The following is a 21824-nucleotide window of genomic DNA, read 5'->3' as shown; positions in this document are numbered from 1 at the left end:
GAGTGAAATGATGATGCCATATTTCATCCATTGTCACATATCGACGCAAAATCTCGAGGTTATTACGCTTGAACATCTCCCAACAATGATCCGGATCATCAACTCATTATTGTTCTTTGTCAAAAGTGGGCTTGCGCGGCTCTCACGTTGCACAGAGCTTTCTTATGCCCAAATAATCGTGAATGATATATTATAAATGTTCAGTTGAAAACATTAGAGTGCCTGCTATCTCGAACAACTTCACTTTATGATCATCCAAATTTATTTGGTGGACTTTTTTGATGTTTTCGTCGGTAAAGATCTCTTTTGGGTGTCCAGTGTGTGCAGGGTCTTCGGTGCTCATTTCACCACGTCTAAATTTAACATACCAATCTTTCATGATTGATTCCTGAGGTAGTGTCCGAAAACTAGTCATCAAGCCATCACGGTCAAGTTTACGCTTCAAATGTGTTTTTTTGTGTATTATAAAAAAAATCTTCGGGTGATTGTGATAACATAGCGCTTCTTATGAACTCTGTAGTTCCTTCTCTTGACGTCAAAAATAGCTCTAAGTTAGTCATACCTAGTACGACGAACTCATTCAATTACACATAAGTGTCATAATATTGACAGACAATAATGAATTTTCAAAGGATTAGTTCAATAGCTGACATCTGGCGGGAAATATACTACGATATCGAAGTTAAAAACCACTTATCTATATCCATATATATATATGTATATATATACATATATATACTAAGTATATACAAAACCAACGCACATACATACATTTGTCGCTAGCGCCTAATTAGCAACTTTTTAAACAGACAATTTCAAAAGAAGCACATGAGTCATCAGAGCAAAAAATACAATCATAATAATGAGCTTTTCGGTGTTAACCCAAATGTTCTTTTATCAATAATAATGAAGTGATAAGGAAATTCTGGTTTATTTACATACGTATACTCACGTATTCAAAGCTTATTTCAACAATATAACTGATCCAGTTCTTTACTTATGAGCTGTAGACGTAACTCAATGGATTGTGCAAAGAATATATTCAGCTGGGATCTGTTTATGAAAATAATACGAGTACATATATATGTACATATATATTAATATGTATGATATTGAAATGCTAACTTCGGAGTCTTCACTTGCTTTAGGGTCTGGGTGAAGTCATTGAGAAATTCAACAAAACTGTTTATTGATGATATTGCTCAATAAGACTTTTGGTCGCATGAAATCCATATCAATCCGTGGTGGTCCGGTGGTCTGTTTAGTTGTGATATTTATGAAAGGAAGTCGAAGTCTCGGTTTTACACTTTCTTTTGAGAAGTTATAAAAGTAAGTTTTAACTTCACAGTGCTTTCCTAAACTAATTTTGAAGAAAGTACTTAGTTTTCCGAGCTCTTGTGCGCGCTTTGATGGTTCGTTCTTTTTCAAATTTAACGTTCAAGTTTAACCTTCACTCAGCAGTTTGAGGATGTAACATAAAGATAGAAAGTCATTGGATCTTCTTTTGAAGACCCACAAAAAATTGCTCCCGAAACCTTGTAGGACAGCAAGTTTCATACTGACGTATTTTGATCAACCTTTTTTCGTTCTTATCAATGTTAATGAAATATTTTATGTGATTATACGTGAAATCATCATCAAAAGGGGTGTCACTTATCCGAGGCTGTTGTTTCCTTTTCATTGGTAGTGTTTTTTACGCGACGGGTCCCAAACCCAGCACACAACCCTGTGAAGGGGATGTTTCGCCCTCTCACTTTAGCTTGCTTTCAAACGGATGTTTACTGGCTACCCAGAAGATGCTTCTTAGACCAAGACCGGAAGTCGTGAGCTGCTTGAGCCATATGTAAAAGTATAGTTTCTGGCCACTCTCAGGTGAATGGCAATCAGAGAACTCTCCTCACTTGCGTGAACTTCTGTATATGACTCCAGCCTTCGCCGGGGTAAGCAGAGGAAGAGGAAGACGTTCACTTCATTGAAGAGATCAATGGAGAGTGACCTGGCTGCCTTCTTTAAGTCGAATTGGCGTCAAATTGCTAAAAGAAGAAACGATTGGCGCGCTGTTGTTAACTCGGCTATAACCTCGTAAGCGGTGTCTACGCCATTAGAAAAGAAGAAGATATGTGAAATCAAGCTAATGGATTTTAAAACATTTAGAAGCATTTAATCAAAGTTCGGATTTTACTTGGCTGAGTGTTTAGTTTGAAATATCCAAAAAAAAAATTAAAAAAAAGAAACACAAATCGCACTACATTGAACGAAATTTGTTTACCAAAATTTTTACACTCGGTCTCGAATTGCAAAGTATTGCTCAAACAGTAGTTATGTTAAGGGAAGTGGTTTACAAAAAAGCTAAAATTGTTGTGTAAAGTACAACCTCAATTGTCTGCTCCCAAAAAAAAAGCACGACAATCAACTGAGCTGCAAGTTCCCTCTTGGCTAAAGCAACGTCGTTTCGTTAACAAGCCAGCAATCGAGCATTTGATATAGAACACCTTCGCCCAGCTCAGCAGAATTTTCGACAGACACTTGCAATCGCATGTCAACTGCAACTCTTCCATTAACAAATCGAAGCAAACCTCCAAACTCGTATGCACTCACTTCGAGGCGGAAATATTTTGCACCACTCTTCAATAATTCAGCGGTCAATTGCATTCAGTTGCAAACTATCTACCAGTGCTGGCAGCCGGAGCACACCACAACCGTAAATCAATTACACCCTGTAAAACAACGGTATATAAAAATGTCACAAAGGCAAACAAAAAGTGCATATGCACATTCCACTATAATTATCTGCCTGATCGGTGTCATGATAACAACACTGCACACCAGCCTCGCGTGGCACTTAGCACAGACCGGCCTCACCGAATCCTATCGCGTGCGCCACCTATCGCTCTATTACTCACGTGTCTTCCTCTGCATTAGCGTGGAGAGTGAACTCTTTCCCACGTTGATCGCCACCAAATGGCCGGAAAGTTTCGTACCCCTACAAAGCGCGATTTATCCGCATAGATTCGCACACGCTAATGGCAATCGAAGTGACTGTGAATTGATACAGAAGGCTATATGGACGCAGGTGGATAATTTGGGACGTTTGTGGGTATTCGATGCGGGGTGGGAGCAGGCGCCATCGGCGTCAGATGAGAAGGCAGAGAAAACGACGAAAATGTGTTCGCCAAAGTTGCTGGTTTATGACTTGATCCGGAACGATGCAGAGGTGAGTGCCGGAGCCAAGACCGCATTGAAGCTTTGAATTGAAATATAGGGAAGCAAAATTGCGAAATTCGAGTGAAATCAATCAAGAAAGATAAAGCGATTGCCACGATTTCATCGCGTTAACTTTGTTTGAAGTGTGTTTGGAAGACATATCCATTAAATCGTGACGTCATCAATTAAAAATGTGAGGACTTATTATGAAAATCTCGCGCTAAGGATAGTGGACCGAGAATAGTAGATACTTAGATGATATTCGGTTTTTATTTGGATTTTTAATTTAGCTACTAAGGTCTTGGGAACAACTGATGGGTTTCCGCAAAGCTTTTTTCTGACACGAATACATATAAGATTTGCTAACTTCTACCGAGGATTTTAACTAATGGTAGGGCGTAGCTCTAACCGTTCCAGTGCGGCAGGAGCGAATATATCTATGACGTTGTTGTTGTGACGGTTTACTAATACCCGCTTGGATAGTAAGATTCAGGTTCGTTAACATCGAAGTCAGCTAGGCCCAGGAAATGTGCTAATCCGACGGGGTTGGAGAAGGTTGATAGACGTGTAGGGTTTGTTGTGAATGCAAAAGGGTGGTTAGAGTCATGCGGGTACTCGTTGCATGTTGGACATATATTTGGTTTGTCGAGGTCTATGCTGGACAAATATATGTATCTCTGTCATTGCTATGGCTTATAATTGAGCTTTTAATCGTCCCTCTGAAAAATCGTCCCTACAGAATGATAGTCCACTGGAGTTTTCATTGGCTAAATCAATTTTTAAGCTTGAGTCTTAGAATTTCTAAGCGGATCTGGCAACAAAGAGTTTGCAGTGAAGGAACTAGAGATGTAATAGAGGGAATACAGGAGAACGGCTTAATTTCAAGTTAAGGCGAAGTAAATGAATTCAAGGAATCTCTCGCAGTGGTTTAGACGAATTTGGAGTATTTTATTCTAAACGTTTAGGAAGACTCTCACAGTAGTTTAGCAGAATTTGGATTTTTTTATTCTAAGCGGAAGACATTGTCTTTTAGAGATATGGAAAAAATAACCATGTTCAAAAATATAACTGATTTCTTTATCTCCTACCCACCTCTACATACGTGGCAGGTATTGCGCATCGACTGTAGCCGCTATCTAACACCACGTGATAGTGAGAAATTAATTATCAAATTGGGTCCCAGTCCAGCGCTGTGTAAAGTGGAAAAGTATATTTACTTCCTACGTCCCGATGACGCACACATACTCGCCTACGATATAGTGGAACAGAAGTGGCGTCGTCGCGCGCTGCTCAGTCGCAAATTCCAAGGCATTATTGAGGCACCGTTTCCAATCAAACCAATTGACATCGCTTTCGGCCGGCAGCGTGAGCTACTCTTTGCCGATGCGGATGGCAAGCTGTATGCAACACCGAACTCACAATTAAAGACAAAAACAAAGACAGTCAATGAAATCGCCAATGACTTGAACGCGAAGCAATTGCAGCAGACGGAGGTGACGCCGGACGACGAGTCGAATTCAATTGAATTGGAGTCGTTGGGCAGTTTGCTGGGCCCCAGCAAGGGTATGATGGTGGATGGGCGCACCGGTGTGCTATACTATGCCGTTCCAAAGTACGGTGCAATCGTGCGTTGCGCATTACAACACAATTTAACGGCGGAAGACAACGAGATCGTTTACTTCACATCGAAGAATATACAACAAATATTCTTCGGCGTGGGCGGTGCGGTGTGGTTGTTGACTGACCGGCTGCTGGAGCCGGATGATCATTGTTTTGCGAATATTTGATGGTAGCTATGTATGAGTTGTTGGCTGTCACTTGAGGGAGCGAGCTCATATATGTAGATGATATATAAAAAAATATATAGACATACATACATATAATGAAAAATAATAATTAAGGACAAAAAAATAAAGGAAAATAAGTAATAAATAACAATTAAAAAAATATTTATAAAATTTTATAAAAAAAATAATAAAATTTTATAAAAAAAAATAATAAAATTTTATAAAAAAAAATAATAGAATTTTATAAAAAAAAATTTAAAAACAGAAAATAAATAAAAAAATAGAAACAATAAATAAATAAAAATAAAAACAATAAATAATTAAAATAAGTAAGTAATTAAAGAAACAAATAATAATTAATAAAAAAGTTCCATAAATAAATAAAACAAAAAATATGTAAATATCTATGTAAAAAATATAAAAAAAATATAAAAAAAATAAATAAAAAATAAAAATTAGAAAAAAAGATTTTCATAAATAAAATAAATTTTATAAAACATAAATAAACAAATAAATATAAAAAATACAACAAAAACTAGAAAAAAGAACACAGTTTTTTAGTTTTGTAAGCTTAAGATTTTTTTACTTTAAAAATCATTTTTGTTTTTTACTTCAGTTAAATTATTTTTTTATGATTACACAACAGATTCTTAAATGTTTTTTCTTCGATTTGTTCTACATATATAAATTAATGTGTACATATAGTAAATGTATGTATGTAAGTAATTTTTATGCATAAAATATTTAGCTAGAGATGGGCAAAGTTCATTTTAAATTAAAATGTATTGTTTTACTTTTTTGTGAAATTTTTGTATTTCATTCTGCTTTTACAAAAACTGTGCTAATTCATTTAGGTATGGCAACGTTATGCATTTGAAAGTTTACAAATTATTCAGCCAAAATAAAAAAAAATACAACGGTAGTATTAGAGCGTAATATATCCAAAAAAAAAAAACATTTTTCATATTTGTGACAAAAGTTTTAAAGAAGTACTTATGTAAGATATGTGCCGTATAAAAACAATGCACGAAAATTCAATTTTGTTGTTATACTTGCGGCGCATAACTCGCATTACTAGCGGCTTTCACGTGTTTTGTGGCAGCTATATCCCAACAATTGGCTTTCATTAAACTAAATTAGATGCCTAATGTCTCCTTGTACAACTTTTTGTATTATAATATATTTTTTTTATCATAAATTAAACTCAATTTCGTATTGTCTGTTTGTTTAAATAACCCATCAAAGCCTGCAACCGCTTTTTAATGTTCTTTTGATCGTCGAGCGTGCAGCCCAATAATGCGCTCTCGAATTTCTTATCGACCGGCCCAGCATCCATATCCACACCATATTCGTACGATGATGACGCTTCCGCTGCGCTGCAGCAAGCATTCAGGTATTGTTGGCAACGTTGGCGTGACAACACTGGGTCACCAATAGTAATCATCATATCGATCAGTGCATTGATTTGACTGAGCGCATCCTCCTGCGAACGATCGCGCACCGTATGTACCAATAAATCGACGGTGGAGAGACGCGCGTTAACTCGTTGTATGTAGCAGAAGATTTCCTCACGTTCCGCTGCAAAGTAAGAATAATAATTTGTTTTATTAAATGTTTATTGAAATTTAAATGCAAAAGCTTACCCTCCATCATGGAATGCAGCATATCGTGACTCTTGATCAAATCAATGGACATGAGTAGAAAGTCTTTCTTTTCCTGCAAGCCCAAGGCATCTTTGCGGAATTTCTCGACGCGCGCATCCAACTGATCTAACACTGAAACAAATCTAAATTAACAACAATTATTATTTTAGTTCACTGATATTAAGGGTGAAGTTTTTTTTCTAAATTTCAAAATATTAAGTATGTAATTGGAAAAATTATAATTGGAATTACCTTTCGTTAAGGTTAAAGGGCCTGTTTAGCATTTTGTTACGTGTGGTATATTTTAATTGCGATGAAACAATGGAGTAATTGATATTATTTGGATTTGTTGGTAATTGTGATTTGTTGTTTGATTGGTTCAATAGTACATCAAGTTACATACATAAATACATAAAAATAAAAAGAAATAAAATAATTATTTTTAAAGGTTAATAAGTAAATTAAATGCCACACCACAATTAGAAACTACTTAATTTTAATACACCTTCAGCATAAAAGATTATAAAAAAAAAATCTTGATTTTGGACACTAAAAAGTGCAGTCGATGAAATTTAATTACGCATACATACAAATATATTTTTGTAATACGGTTATGATAAAATTAATCATTACAAGCCAAATTTAAATTATATTAAATAAGCAAACTTATGTGCATATGTTTGTGCATATAAAGCTTTGCACTACGGAATTATTGTAGCAACAAGTTTTAATAGTGAAGAAATAATCTTTACATGAGAAATCGACAATAACTAAATGACTTGATAAATTTTTTACAGCATTTACACACTTAACAGACACATTTCGAAGCACATACAATATAAGTATTTCCAAGAGATACTCGCGTTCAGGTGCCCTTATACGGACTTTTGAAAACGAAAGTGTGCACAGTGTTTGCATGGGTACCTACGAAACTTCTTAATCACTTGTCTATTAATAGATTATGTATATGCACTTATTTAGAGTTTTCTCGCCTACACGCTATAATTTAATGTTGAAATAGGGCAACTGCTTGCATAGTTTTGTTTGAAAAGCACTTTAAAAACGTAACATTTTCCACAAAAATTTATTTTTGGCGAAAAACATGTTTGACAGACATACTATAGGTATATAGCTACCCAGTTTTATAGTGTTTATTTACTATGTATGTAAATACACTTGTATAACAACCTGTCCAATGCTTTACTGTCGTCCACATATCCATAGCTCTGCGTTGATGAAGCATTTACATCTATACCACCGCCAGCAAGGTCACTAAAGTGCCGTGACGTTTCCGGAAAGCTTACATGACCGCCTAGTGATGATGCTGATGATGACGCCCTTGCCGCAGCGTCATTTAGACCGTGCAAATAATCAAAATTCATTGATGATTCCGACTGATAGCCTGCTGGGTTATCTGAGTACTCCTGTGGTGGTGGCACAGGAGTGGAATCAATGTCCATATCTTCTCCCTGAGACGTGGTGAAAGCTTTTTTAGCGTTAAACGCTCAAACAAGGAAATGAAAAAAAATCAGTTCGCCTTTATGCAGAAACTGCGAACTAATGGAGTATCTTGCGCGGGCGACAATTGCTGACTATTGATGTTATTGGTTGTTGTGATTTTTCTCTACACGCAGTCACCGTGTATATCTTCGTTGTTATTATTTATTTTGTTGCTTTTAAAACGCCTACTATCGTTGTGGTTTGTATGCCTATGAATTGACCAAAATCTATTGTATGGACGCTTTACGTTTTCTTTTTGTTTTCGGTGTGTGTTTTCTTGTTTTTGTACTTCACGAATCAGTTGTGAATGTTTTTTTTTTGTTTCAAATTTACACTTGGAATGTTGTCTTTTGGCTTTGTTTGCTTTATATGTATACTAAAATAGCAAGACGAGAGATATTAAATAATTTTCTTAAAATATTGTATCTCTTCTTGTGTAGCCAGCCTCTATAGTTTACGCGACGTAATGTAATGAACGTCGAAAATACTGGAAAGATATTTAAAAAAAAATAAATAAAAAATTAATCTTTAATTACCTATCAATTGAGCAGAGTTCTAGTGATGGCAGTGTCAACAACGACAAGTCGTTATCGACAGCACCACTGGACTTCGTTGTGTTTAAATGCGGGACGGCAGTGCAGACGGGTGTGGAGAAGGAAGAACCACTTGATGTATTTGCGGCTGTTGTATTGTTTGTTGTATTAAATAATGTATTCCAATAGTCATCTGCGTTAGCTGCTCGTTCGGCTGGCCCTGGCGTTGCTACGTCCGGAACATTATCAAGGCGGCGACGCTTTCGCAGCATACTGAGAAAGTTGTCAAACATTACGCGAAATATGCAATAGCGGACGGAAAGTATTCTGGATTTTGGCAAGTCTATTTTCTTTGACGAACTCAAACAAAACCCAAATAAATGTATTTGTATATGTTTCAAAAATATAGAGGTACGTAGCGCGAAATGTGGCGTGATTTCATAAGATGACATTCAAATTGAAATTCAATTTAGCTGCTTGTAAGATTTTTTAAGAAAATATTTGTTTCATCTTTTTCAACAGGTTAAATATTAAGCTTTACACATGTACATATATATATATATTATGAATGTTTTGTATTGGTTTTTGTTGTTATGACACATGTGAATATTCGAGACCAATGTCACGGACGCGGGTTTGCATCGAAATTCTGTTTACATGAACTTGCATACGCACATCAATATAATTTTTATTTCAACGAGGGTACGTTTTTTTTAACTATCAGCAATATTAATTTATACACGCAACGCGAAACTATTAGTGAATTCTAGAAAATATCTCTCCGCAGCACACATTTGTTTCATTCGACAATTTAAAAATATACGACTCGAATGATTTCATACACATTTCCACTTTGCGCAAAATTTAACGATACATTTGCTTTCCCGAATTTTCGCAAGGTATTTACGTTTTTTTTTACCACACACTACATAATGAGATAAATGCGAGAAAACATATGTATTTCCATGACAATATGGTAAAACCTTATGCGTAATGTTTGTTAGCGAAGCACTCCAATAATCGACATGATTCTAGAATCCGAATAAAATTTTAATTGTTCGTTCCCTTCCTTCTCCACTACCTTTTGTCTGCTTATTTTTATTCTGGCTGTCATTAAAACAACTTTATACGAATAGGGGAATGAGCGGTATATTTGGCTAATTACCTGAGTGAATGAAAAAGCAATAATCTGTCTGTTTCACATAGACAAATTTGATGTAGGGAACTGGGATCGTCTTCAGATGTTTCACAGATTTTCACCAATTGTCCTTTCTGTGTCCTTCGTGTACCAAACACGCTCTATTCTTTCTATGAAATGTATGCACAAAATTATTCTATACGCATTTATTCATTTTTCGTTTGCAGTATTTCAGAAAATTTTCAGCGAAAATTTCTAGTGTTTTTCCACAAACCATTTGACAAAAGCTAAATTCCGTCTGCTTTTTCAACTGCTTCTTTTTGATGTGTTCTGTTTACTGACTTTTGACTTTATCTCCACTTTCCAGCTCTGTACTGCGCATAAGCTATTGAAGAAAAAAATCCAAAACCTACGACAAAACCGTGCCGGTTATCAAAAACACCTTGCTATTTTTACCACATTAAATTAACAACCAATTTATATTTTCCCGTTTTGCAATATTTTTAATGTTTATTGTTTAATTTGCTCGCTTTTTGTGGTTGCTTACTAATTTGGATACTGTTTTATGCCTGAAAAACTAAAAATTTGCATGAGTGGATTGAATTGTTTTTTCTTCGCTGCTTCGCCTAAAACAGTTGGTTCACAATAGCATGCCATCTGATTGGAAGAAATGAAAGTGACATTGCCAGAAACAAATGAGCCGCACAAGTTACAATAAAATTTTTATTTAACATGCCAGTTTTAACAAAACCTATAATTTAGTAAAAACTGCCTTACAACAGCATTTCTTCTTTAATTTACTTCTTAGTTTACCAAAAAGTAGTAGAAATATTGGTACTTGCGTACAAATCGGCCATTAAAAAAAAATAATGTCGTTACAACTCTGTGCCTGTGTTGTTATTGTTCGGAAAACAACGGAGGAAAAGGAAATGAAAAACAGTTACGTTAATTTTCTTTCTGTGCAAATAATATCTCTAAATTGCTTTCTTGTATTTATTATGTAAAATAATAGTGAAAAGTTGTGAAAATGTATAAAATTGTGAATTGTGCTTATAAGTGAGTGTGAGTTTATAAATGAGAGTGTGAAAAGTGCTGCGTTCCTCAATTTCGGCGATTTTTTGGCATTCCTGCACTGCCGCCATTGCAAGGTAATTTGAAGAAATGTGCTTGCGCTGACACAACTACATTATTATGCATACAACTATAGCGTTTAAATTGTTTATTTTATTCATTATTAAGATTTATAACAATAAATTAAAATAAAACAATAATAATATTTCCTCTGGCGTCAGTACACACGCTACCAAGCATGGTCACGCTTCGGCTAGTAGCAAATCTTTTGTCCAGCCAATAATCCAATTGGTGCTGTTTATTTTCTTTATATATCTGTAAAGTCTGATGCATTCGACTATAATCCTTAGCGATTAAGTTATTTTCTCCGAAGTTAGTCGTTGTTTCGTTTGTGAATTAGAGTGAGTGTATGATTTTTGTCCAGCCGCCATAGCAAAGTAATTTGAAAGAATTTGGAGAAATGTGCTTACCGTAAGGCCACTAATTAACTATATATGTACATTACAGCGTCGAAATTGTTTAATGCATACATAGTGAGCGTTATAAAACAATAATAATATTTCCTGTGGCATCGTGGCTTTTAATTCCTCAAACCCGCACAGCAATGTAGTTAAATAAAACAAAGTATTACGAATTTTGCTTTAAAACATTATATGTATTGTATATATATATTTTTGAATAAATTTTTTATATTTTTGTAGTTTGGTTTTTTACATTTTACGATATTTCATTATGCATAAAGTGTTTTCATTCACTAAACAAAATAATTAAATTCATTTACTAGCTTTTAACGCCTCATTTAATTCATTTATGTATTTAAAATTATTTTTGTTTTCATTTTAATTAACTTAAATAAATTTATTTGCATGTCTTTTTGATTTGCAAATCGTTAGCAATTTGCTCTTCATTGTTTAGTTGTGTAAATATATTCAATTTAAGTATAGTCTGTATTTACTAAATATGTAAATGTATGTATAATATGCACTTTTCATTGAAAAAAAAATTAAATAAAATATTATTTGTGTATACGCGTATATCAGGCAACAAACAAATACAGTACGTAAATATCGTAAAATTTTCATTTATTTAAATTACATTCTCTTGGCATTAAAAGTTTCTATCTCTTCACTTAAAAATATGGTTTTTGTTATTGTTGTTTTTTAATTGTATGCATACATTTATGTATATATGTATAAGTATATATTTTATATGGAAGTTGTGCCTCGTTTTTTGTCGTTAGTTGTTTTAAATATTTTAATAGTTTTATTTAATTTTTACGCTTTATTTTTGTTTTTCGTCACTTTTTTTCTATGCTCAACAAATTGTACTAAATACATTAGAATATTTGTATGTATGTATATATGCATATAGGTAAACGTTTACTTTTAATTTTAGGAGTATACTTATTTAATAGTAGTTAAATAATTATTTTTTGAATAAAATGAATTTAATATAAATTTCAGCTAAACAGCAAAATTGCACATTTCCACTTGCCAATTACAGATTTTGCAGAATTTTGTTGCACTTTTAAAACTTTTCATAATCTTTTAGTATATTTAATTTTTTTCTATGTAGTTTCTGTGCAATTTTTTTTCACATACACATATCTACGCTTCTTATACGCTATATGTATGTATGTATGTACAGTTCTGCTTTAAATGTAAATAAGTACATTGTATCGTAAGTATATTTAAATGTATGTATGTATATATTTGTGTACCACGAGCTTGCACTTTCTTGTAATAAAATAAGGCATTTTATTTAAATTCTATACGCTAATATTCAATATGCCCAGCTCACCACCTACATACACTCGCCGGTAACGGTAACTAGCTTATTTTTAACACTTTTTCTGTTATATATGTATGAATATGCTTCGCAGGCGTTTACAAGGCAACGTGTGCTTTGCCAAGCTTCACCAGAAACAAAATTATTTAACAATTTTATTTAGTTTTACGGCTAAATCAGAAACATACATAAATTTTGTGTTTACATGCGCTTAATTTTAAATGACTTCAATGTGGCTACATGTTACATACATTTTTTACAAAGAAATAATAATAAAAAAATTAAATACAAAATGAAATAAAAAAAATTTAAATAAAAATTACAATAATTATATGTAAAAAATATTTAAGTAAATATAAAACAAAAAAAATATTAAATAATTAAAAATTTAAAAAATTTAGTGCAAAGAAAAAAATTAATTACAAAATTAAATGAAAAAAATGAAAAAAAATTATAATAATTAAATGATAAAAAAATTAATTAAATATTAAACAAATAATATTAAATAATTAAAAAAATGTTTGATTTGTCAAAAAAAATTTAAAATACAAAAAAAATCTGCAAATAAAATAATTTCAGCAATAACTAAATTTCAATAAATAATATCACTAAATAAAATACATCATCAGCTGAAATTTAATTAATTACAATTTTTTTAAACGATTTAAAGTGTTTAAAGTCAAAAACTCATTATTTTCGTAAAAGAATAAACAATTTTATGAAAAATTAAAGCGCTTAAACTAATTATTTTTAATGACTAAGCTTTTAACATTTAATATGGACATTATTTGTAAGTGAACTTTAAAAAAAAAATTATAAAAATATTGCATTAAAGACTGCTTTCGTTTACACACTTTTTAGTCACAAAATTCATTTATTTGCGCAATTTTCCAACCATTAAATTTTTAATTATTTGATTTTGGTGTACTTTGCGTTATAATATTTGTATTTAGTTGTTAATTTTATTGTGTAGAATGTTTGAAAATACTTTTGATTTCTTTTTAAAAAGCAAAACTAAACTCACGGCCGCTGCAACATATTGGAACAGGCAGATTTGTACTCAATTTGCTTGGTTATACAAAAAGCAAATATTTTTGTTACTTTGAATTTTTTTCTGCTTCTGAAAAAATATTTTTGTTACTTTGAATTTTTGATTTTTTTCTGTTTTCGTTTGCAATTTTTTGCTCACAATTTGCTGGAAAATATTTTTTTCTACACATTGATTTTAAAAAATATATATGTTTGCCTTTAAATTGCCATTTATTAATACAAAAATATTTTTTTACAAATATAATTAGTTTTAATTTTTATCTCTTGACGAATAAAATCATAATTTCTTTTATTACAATATTTACAAATTTATTCATATGCTTGCATATATGTATGTATGTAATTTGAAAGTATTTTATTGCGTTTGTGCAATTTTTCGCAAAAAAGTACAGTCTTACTATTAAAATATGCTCTGTTTTTGAATGTCAAAAGCGTGTAATATTTTTTGCATTTAACAAATACAAAATAAATTATATGTATGTGCTGCAATGAAATAAAATTAAAAACTACAACAATTGTGACCTAAAACATTATGCAGAAAAAAAATTTAATTAAATTAAAAAAAATTGACCAACTTAATTATATTTATATATTACTTACATATGTACATATGTATGTGTACCGTTAAAATAATTTCTATTGGCTCGGAAAGTTTTTTCTAAACAACTACTAGTTATCAACGAAATGCTTTTAAAAGTATATTAATTTTATTTAAATACATATTTTTATATTACAGTTAAAAATTAATAGTTTAAAGTAGTCGATATACACAATTTAGTTTAAAAATAGTAATTAGGTCTTAATATTTACATGCATTTTTTAACTTTATATAGAAGTTCACACCACTTTAGTAAGTTTACGCTTCGAAAATACGCGCTTATAAACATTATATATGTATAGTATGATTTAAAATAAAATTAAAAAAACAGAAACGAAATTTTGTGAAAAAATTTTAGAAAAAAATGCAAAAATTAAAAAGAATAAGAAAAGTTTTTCTAAACATTTTGGGAAATGAAAAAATTTCGAAACAAAATTTTGAAAGAAAAACACGATTCAGCAAAGAAATCGAAACTATTTTTTAATAAAGCATATTATGAAACAAAAACGCAAAAGTTAAAAATTGTAGAAAATAAAAAAAAATTGGGATTTTAAAACTGAAAAATTTTTGAACCGAACTCTAGACAAATAAATTTAAAAAATAATTTTTCGAGACAAAATTTTTGAAAGAGTTTTAAAAACTCAAATTAAGAAAAAAAATTTCTAAAAATAAATTTTGAAAAAAATTTCGAAAAAAAACATTTTTTTTTAAATTTCCGAAATAAAATTTTTATAAACTTCAGGAAAGACAAAATTTTTGAAAGTATTTTAAAAAAGCAAATAAAAAAAATTGAAAAAATACTTCAGAAAAACTTTTTCAAATTGAATTTTTAATGCTGAAAATATTTAATAAAAAAGTACAAAAAGGCAGATAGTACCAAAGTCATACATATTTTTCTCAAAATCAAGCATTCACGATGACATATTTTCCAAAAACTTTGATAAGAAAAACTTTTTCTGTTATTGTTTCAAAAAACATGATCAAAACCGCGTTCTTTTCAAAGCCACTTGTAAAACATTAAAAAAAATGTCTTAAGAAGCTTTCAAAAGCTTATAAAAGCACAGCATTAAATAAAAATTTTTAATTTGAAATTAAATTGAACATGTAATTTCACATTTACTCCCAACCTTTTGCATATTCTTTGCATATTTCTTCAAGTAATCAACACTGCTTGCTATTGTCTAAGAATAAAGGAACAATATGCCAAACAAAACACGTTTAACATTCACCAAATAGCGGAAGTTTAGTAAGTTTATATTTTTTATCTATTTTTTGTTCACTATTAATAAATAAATTTAGTCGGAATTATTGCACATAACTTTTTACGAGGCTTGGTTTAGCGTTAGAAAGAAGCGTTTGAAAATGCCAAACAAATTGGTTTAATTTAAACCGTTAAATACCCATACTTTCCTAGCAGAAATTCAAAGACTAGAAAACGAGTCTTCCACACAGTAGCGATGGAAAGCGCGCACTCGGGAAAGGCGTCAAATTTATGTACATATAAAGAGACTTGAGCTGTTTCTTTTTTTATGAATTTTTATTTTTGAAAATTAACGCATAACTACAACAACAATTGCAAGAAATACACTCAGCAATGATTGCTTTATTTTCTGCAATTGCATTGGCGCGCTTTTGTGCACAAGAAAAGACCTAATGGGCTTTGGAATTTCCATAGGAAATTAAGGTAGTAGTAGACTATATAAACTTAATTGTGTTTAAGGCAGCAACATGTTTCCATACATATGCGTGTATGATTTTCGCAAAACAACAGGGCTTTTAAAACACGAAGCATTGTGAAAGCTTGAGAGCTCTGATTTTCACAAAACGAAAAAGCTTTTAAAACATAAAGCTTTGTGGAAGCTTGCGATCGTTAGTTTTCGAAAAACGACAGAGCTTTAAACATAAAGCTTTGTGAAAGCTTGCGCGTTTTGGTTTCCATAAAATGACAGGTCTTTTAAGACGTAAAGCTTTTCGTGAAAGCTTGCGAGCGTTGGTTTTTGAACAACTACAAAGCTTTTAAAATATAAAGCTTTGTGAAAGCTTTCACCTAAATTTTGCTTCCTACTTGCTTCGTCACTTGTGCTATGCTGCCTTACTATTGTTACAACTTAAAAAGTTTTTCTAAACCCAAAAAGCCTGAATGCTTACCTCATTAATCATGCTAAAAAATATATAAATTTTTAACACAAATTTGAAGTAGCAAATATTATTAAAACATAATATTCTTGCGATTTTTTGCTCTGACGATTTTTGTGCTGACTAAATTTTAACTAAAACTTTGATTTTTGCGAATGTTAAACGTGTGGCTTAAATATTTTATTGCATGTAGTTATGTATGTCTATTATATTGGCATAAAGCGAGGCAAAAATATTGTTTTTTAAACTAGCAAATGAAAGTTGTTGTTTGCTTATGAAATTGCTTAAATGAGAATTAAAGAGAAAATGAGACTTTTTATATTAAAATTAAAATTTATGCTTACATTTTGTTGTTGTTTTTTTGTAATTAAATGTAAAAATAACTGTTTATTTACATAACAAAGTAATTAAATTAATTAATTATAGTGGAAGTACGTAATATTGTTGTTGTGAGCTTTAAGCACAAAATGTCATGCGAGCGGAAAAAGTGCAATAAAAATATTTTTAAAATATATTGCAAAAAATGAATTAATTATATTTAAAAAATAATTATTTAATTAATTTTAATAAATTTAATTTAATTATTAATTAATTTAATTCAGTTAATTAAATTATTGTTTAATTATTATAAATTATTTTAAATTATTTTAACTCATATTTAATTTTATTGCAATTTTATACCAATACGTAAAAGAAAAATTTTATTATAGCCAAAGCTATTATTACAGAAAAAAATTAATTGCACTTAATATATAATTACTAAAAATTCACATGTGGCTGATTTATGTATGTATAATATATGTATGTGTATGCGTACTAAATTAGTAACTTAAAGGGAAGTTTTTGGAATATATGAAAGTAACGCTTTTTAAAAAACAAGTTTTTTGTTGTTGAGCATAAGTAAAAGCATATGTAGGTGAGCGCTAAAAAAATTTTACAAATAACTTTTTACACTAAACGCGTAATATTGTGCAAAAAAATTTTATATATAATTTTTAATTATATTTTTTTAATAAAAAAATATCATAATTACAATTCTATTATTTTATAATAATTAATTTTTAATTTTAATTTATAAAATTTTTTTTAATTAATGTTCATATAATTAATTCATAAAATGTTTAGTTAAAATAGTGGAATGTTGCTAATTTATTTTAATAACATTTATTATTTACAAATTATTTAAAATGTAAGTATATGTATGTATGTAATTGTTATAAAACTTGGACTTGCACTACACTACTAGATGGATTTCGAAATTGGCATGGACTGTGTGGCTGGACTTTTCTCCGATACACTTAATTAAATTATATAATGCCAACTATATGCATGCAATAAGTAAAGCACTTTAAGTGGCTTACATAATGGTACTTTGTAGTATGTATGTGTTATATATAAGTATATAATATATTAAATGTTGCATTAAGTAAGTTTTTTGGTCAAAATTCGTTTTCATGTAAATATAGTATTGATCTACAATACGAAATGCACATTGATTTATTTATTTTATTTATTCATACTTTTATAATACAGCAATTATGTATGTATACTTATATAAAATCTGTTTACAGCCTGTCCAGCCCGTTCACTTACACACTAAATACATGTAAATATATTTACTTTTTATATACGATAACTGTTATGTATAAAAAATGCTGCATACATTTAAATATATTCTCATAAAAAGCAAGTACATATATACTTATATACATATTACATAAAAAATGCTACCTTCAAACAGTGTAAATATCTCATAAAATATGTAAACTACCACTACTAGAAATTCTAACCGAAAAACGCACAGATTCACGCGCCTAACATTTAATTTTATAGAAAAATTAAAAAAAAAAAAGTTCTTATTTACCAATGCTGCTACATTTTTAGCAACTTTTTAGTTGGGCTGCTGCGCAATAAATTCATTTCCTTGTCAGCGGCGCGGAAAAAGCGTAGAATTTCTTGCGAAAATATTTCCACTGTGTTTTCCAAGCGCCTGCTCTCTCGCTCCCTTTATAGTCGCTTAAGCGTTCTTCTTGCTGTTCTGTTTGTTCAGCATCGCTTGCAATTTGTGCAATTGACTTAGTAGATTGGCGTTCGTGTGCTCCAGCGCGTCGCAACGTTTGCGCTGCTCATTATTCTCATTGACAAGTATTTCGACGCGACGCTCTAATTGATCCATATATTCCTTCTTTTTGCGTCGACTCTCTTGTGCAGAAATCTGAAATATAGCGTAAATACTGCGTTATTGGGCTGTTAAATGCAGAACCTAAGAGATCTCGACTTTACTATATTCGACAGAGAGATTACAAAACAATCGTTTATCGGTGAACGGCTATCACCTACAACTTTCGCGCTTCATCACTGCAATGAGCCTAAAACTTTATTCTGCCAAATCCTATAAAAGAACTGGACCTAGGAGTACGTGGGATAAGCGGTGATCGCCTGCCGCCTAGAATTTTCTCGCTTGTTTACTGCAAGGAACCTAAATATCTCCCATGCCAAATCTATGGCCACCTTTTTTACGAACTGGATCTCAAGTGTTACATTTAAGAGTCTGCACTCCTTCACTCTGCATACAACCACTGTTGTCACGAAAATATGGAGCCGCAACAAGATCCTCAAGATATCAGCACTTGGGACAATATACGTTGTTGCCAACATACAAGGCAATCTACCGGCTGCCGCGTGAAACAAGAGTGATCCAAGCGCAACTTCATTTTGTCTATTGAAGTAGGTTAAGCTCCTAATAATACAGAATACATCTTGACATATAAAATATTGTACATATATGTCCTACAATGAGTATTCGCATGACATTAATAAACCTCTTGCTATGGTCCGAACCTGTCGAAACCGCCTATCGTTTTAAATTCTGCTGTTTTACTTTTACCAAACAAGATAAGCCTAAAAAATTAAACTCTGAAAGAATTTCTTCCCAGCAACTAATGTTGCAACTGCGGAGAGAGAAACTTACATAGTTCTTTTTTAACACATCCCTCGCGGAAATAAGTTCTGTCAGAATTCTTTTTAATTTAGGCTTTAAAGGCTTGTGCGAGGCTTTTCCCTAACTAAACTATGATTTACTATGAGCTCACCTTATTTTTGATTTTTCTTCGTATCTTCTTGAGCGACTTCTCCTCAGCTTTGGTAAGTGGTAGCTTCTGCGGGATTGGATAACCTTCGGCTTGTAGCGTGCGCTTCTCTTCCTCGGTTAGGATTAGCACGCCAGTGGAACCTTTCTGTTTAGCAAACAATAATATTTAGCAAGAAATAATGTATTAGTATTGTAACTAAAAATCCAATTATAACCGCACAACTTACCGGCTGCGAGCTGATGAGCGGGGTGTGTATCGGCTGACGTGTGGAACCGCTAGTACCGCCTGACGCATGTCGACCGGCTGCATGCAGTGACGATGTCGACGACGAGGCGGATGATGGCGATGACGAGCTGCTGCTGCTGGCACTACGGCGCACATTCGCGGCGTGCAAGGCAACGGGGGTAATGACTGCAGGGTTGGCCACAGATATAGAAACTGAAGTGTTGGGCGAAAGTGGTGATAGTAAATGTTCCGGTGTTAAATTACCTTCGGAATCACCATCACTCGATGAGCAGGAGGGTGGCGTCAATGGCAGACCATATTGACCGTTATGCTTGACATTGGCACCAACACCATTGTAGCTAGACTCCGACTTAATATTCAATTTGGGCATTACAATGTTTTGACCATTATTGACGGTTGTTGCGAGTTGTTGCGCTTTGAGTAAGCTCTGTGAGGCGGGTGTGAGTTGCAGACAACCGTTCTGGTAGTGTGCATATGAAATATAAATATTAGCAACATTTTTCTTTAAAACAAATAGATGCTTCGGTACTGACCTTGTGCTCAAAGACGAGATCGGAGTTAGTGCGCGGGGTTAGCTTTGAGATTTTTGCCATTGTTATGCATTCCGGCGAATTAGGGCTGGGCGGGCAACTTGAATCCGGTGACATGGGCTCATCCTTGATGGCCGACTCATCGATTTCGATGTCCGAGCAGATGTCCGGCGAAGAGCTGCCTTCGCGTGCTGTTGACGGCGTACGACAGCTGCTCGTTTCAAAAACTGTGCTCACCGTCGCTGCCTGAGGTAGGTACTGTTGGAGATGTGACTGTTGCTGCAGTTGTTGTTGTTGCGTAGCGGCGGGTTTGCTAAGTGTAATTGTAGTGGTGTTGCTGCCGCCATAACCGGAACTACTGCTGCTGCTGCTGGTGCCACTGGACGTTTCAGCGGTGCGCAGATTGAATGTCATCGGTGCGGTGGTGTTGATCTTGCTGAGGCTCGCATAGATGCCGGCATGTGTGTAGCGTAATGGCAACGCTGTAGCAGATTGGCGGGTTGTGGTGCTCGCAGTGAGTGTACCACTGCCGGTTGCGGTGCTGGCGGATATGCTCAGTGTGCTATTTAGTGTGGGTGTGCTGGAGGTAGCGGCGGTGGTGAGCAATGTGTTTGTTGCTAACTTGCTGGAGCTGCTGGTTGTGTGAGTGCTGTGCTCTAGCGTAGCTAATTCCATGGGCGTATCATCGCAGTCCACCGATATGGCCAAGCACTTGGGGTCAACACTGTTGGTAATGTCGACATCGTGCCGTGAGCGTGCTGTGTTGCTGGTTGCGGTTTTCAGCGAAATTGCGGGATAGCATTCGTCTTCCATGTCTTTTTGTGGTGAGGGTGGACCGGAAAGAGAACGAATAGAAGTAAATGAGATTTTATTTAATCTTTCAATGTGAGTTTATTTTATTCGAGCGCAAATTGTATTTCCTTAATGAGACCACTGAACTTGGAATGTTGTCAGTCTATATTATTAATGCTGGTTTTAAGTCATTAACAAGCAATGCAATGAACTTTCAGTGGATTTTTGTTTTGGTACCAATTTTCATTAAATACATTATTGCTGTTTGAATGTACCATATTTGTCTGATTACTTTGACTCGCCACACTTGTCGTACGTTAGTTGTTAAAGTTGTATGGCGGCGGGTGGGGTGGACAACAAATTTATGTTAAGCCCAAAGCGCTTTGCCAATTTTTAGGGGTTTTATGACCCCATATATAGCAGTTTTCCGTTTTTAGCTACCACAATAAACCGACTTTCTAAGCTATCTAAGAGTGACTTCGTTTTAGTGTCGACCTCTTAGCTTAACCTAGCCTTGCCTTTGGTGAAGCTTATATTGTTAATATAAAGTGCAATTTTTTAGTATTTTTGTATCGTTTTGCTAGTTCGTATAATTTAAAAAAATAATTGTTGTTGTAAATTAAAACTTAACATTTTATTTTTTTATGGAAGCCTCAAGTTGATTTTCTTTAACCTTCAAGTTGATTTTATATAAATTTATAGAAACACTTCAGCAA

At 32.8% G+C, this 21824-nt stretch overlaps 3 protein-coding genes and 1 long non-coding RNA gene across 12 annotated transcripts in view; 2 read left to right on the top strand and 2 right to left on the bottom strand.

Annotated features, from left to right (window-relative positions):
• The window catches only part of LOC126762261 (uncharacterized), a 146403-nt gene that overhangs the window by 15064 nt on the left and 109515 nt on the right, over window positions 1–21824 (top strand). Inside the window, exon 1 of one of the 2 annotated variants that reach the window (XR_007667434.1) lies at window positions 10771–10953. The exons of the other annotated variant lie outside the window; for it this stretch is intronic. This is a non-coding gene — a long non-coding RNA (uncharacterized LOC126762261). Of the gene's footprint in view, window positions 1–10770; window positions 10954–21824 lie in introns of those variants that run through there. 2 annotated transcript variants of the gene reach the window in all.
• On the top strand, window positions 2610–5134 carry LOC126762257 (uncharacterized). The gene is made up of 2 exons (XM_050478873.1): window positions 2610–3214; window positions 4314–5134. Exons 1-2 carry the CDS (start codon window positions 2741–2743, stop codon window positions 4989–4991), a joined length of 1152 nt encoding a protein of 383 aa, XP_050334830.1. The 5' UTR covers window positions 2610–2740; the 3' UTR covers window positions 4992–5134.
• LOC126762254 (BAG family molecular chaperone regulator 2) lies at window positions 5777–10439 on the bottom strand. Of its 6 annotated transcripts, none has more exons than XM_050478869.1 (6): window positions 10080–10438; window positions 9833–10001; window positions 7823–8621; window positions 6887–6907; window positions 6635–6777; window positions 5777–6569 (listed from the first exon to the last, which is right to left on the bottom strand). In XM_050478869.1, exons 3-6 carry the CDS (start codon window positions 8092–8094, stop codon window positions 6196–6198), a joined length of 810 nt encoding a protein of 269 aa, XP_050334826.1. In that variant the 5' UTR covers window positions 8095–8621; window positions 9833–10001; window positions 10080–10438; the 3' UTR covers window positions 5777–6195. The 6 variants fall into 6 exon arrangements, with proteins under 6 accessions (XP_050334826.1, XP_050334825.1, XP_050334824.1 ...); XM_050478868.1 differs by having other exon boundaries at window positions 9833–9975; XM_050478867.1 differs by having other exon boundaries at window positions 9833–10438.
• Window positions 17555–21824, bottom strand: part of LOC126762249 (cyclic AMP response element-binding protein A) — an 84922-nt gene continuing 80652 nt past the window's right edge. For 2 of the 3 annotated variants that reach the window (XM_050478855.1, XM_050478856.1), the window contains exons 4-7: window positions 20320–21131; window positions 19767–20246; window positions 19541–19684; window positions 17555–18663 (exon numbers count right to left, since the gene is read on the bottom strand). In XM_050478855.1, coding sequence (XP_050334812.1) covers window positions 18466–18663; window positions 19541–19684; window positions 19767–20246; window positions 20320–21131 — 1634 coding nt within the window. In that variant the 3' untranslated portion in view covers window positions 17555–18465. The remainder of the gene's footprint in view (window positions 18664–19540; window positions 19685–19766; window positions 20247–20319; window positions 21132–21824) is intronic. The other variant, XM_050478857.1, reaches the window with a different exon arrangement.

Source organism: Bactrocera neohumeralis, chromosome 6 (genome assembly GCF_024586455.1).
Source record: "Bactrocera neohumeralis isolate Rockhampton chromosome 6, APGP_CSIRO_Bneo_wtdbg2-racon-allhic-juicebox.fasta_v2, whole genome shotgun sequence".
NCBI lineage: Eukaryota > Metazoa > Arthropoda > Insecta > Diptera > Tephritidae > Bactrocera > Bactrocera neohumeralis.
This window is presented reverse-complemented; position numbering and strand designations above follow the sequence as displayed.

Bases quoted from the DNA above. Each gene is read 5' to 3' on its own strand.
- LOC126762254 (XM_050478865.1), bottom strand. From the start codon at position 9,119: ATGTCATCTTATGAAATCACGCCACATTTCGCGCTACGTACCTCTATA. The intron at 6,908-8,670 runs GTAATTAAAGAT...AATGCTAAACAG, and splicing joins GAACTCTGCTCAATTGATAG to GCCCTTTAACCTTAACGAAA. The intron at 6,570-6,634 runs GTAAGCTTTTGC...CTTACTTTGCAG, and splicing joins GCTGCATTCCATGATGGAGG to CGGAACGTGAGGAAATCTTC.
- LOC126762257 (XM_050478873.1), top strand. From the start codon at position 2,741: ATGTCACAAAGGCAAACAAAAAGTGCATATGCACATTCCACTATAATT. The intron at 3,215-4,313 runs GTGAGTGCCGGA...CATACGTGGCAG, and splicing joins TGATCCGGAACGATGCAGAG to GTATTGCGCATCGACTGTAG.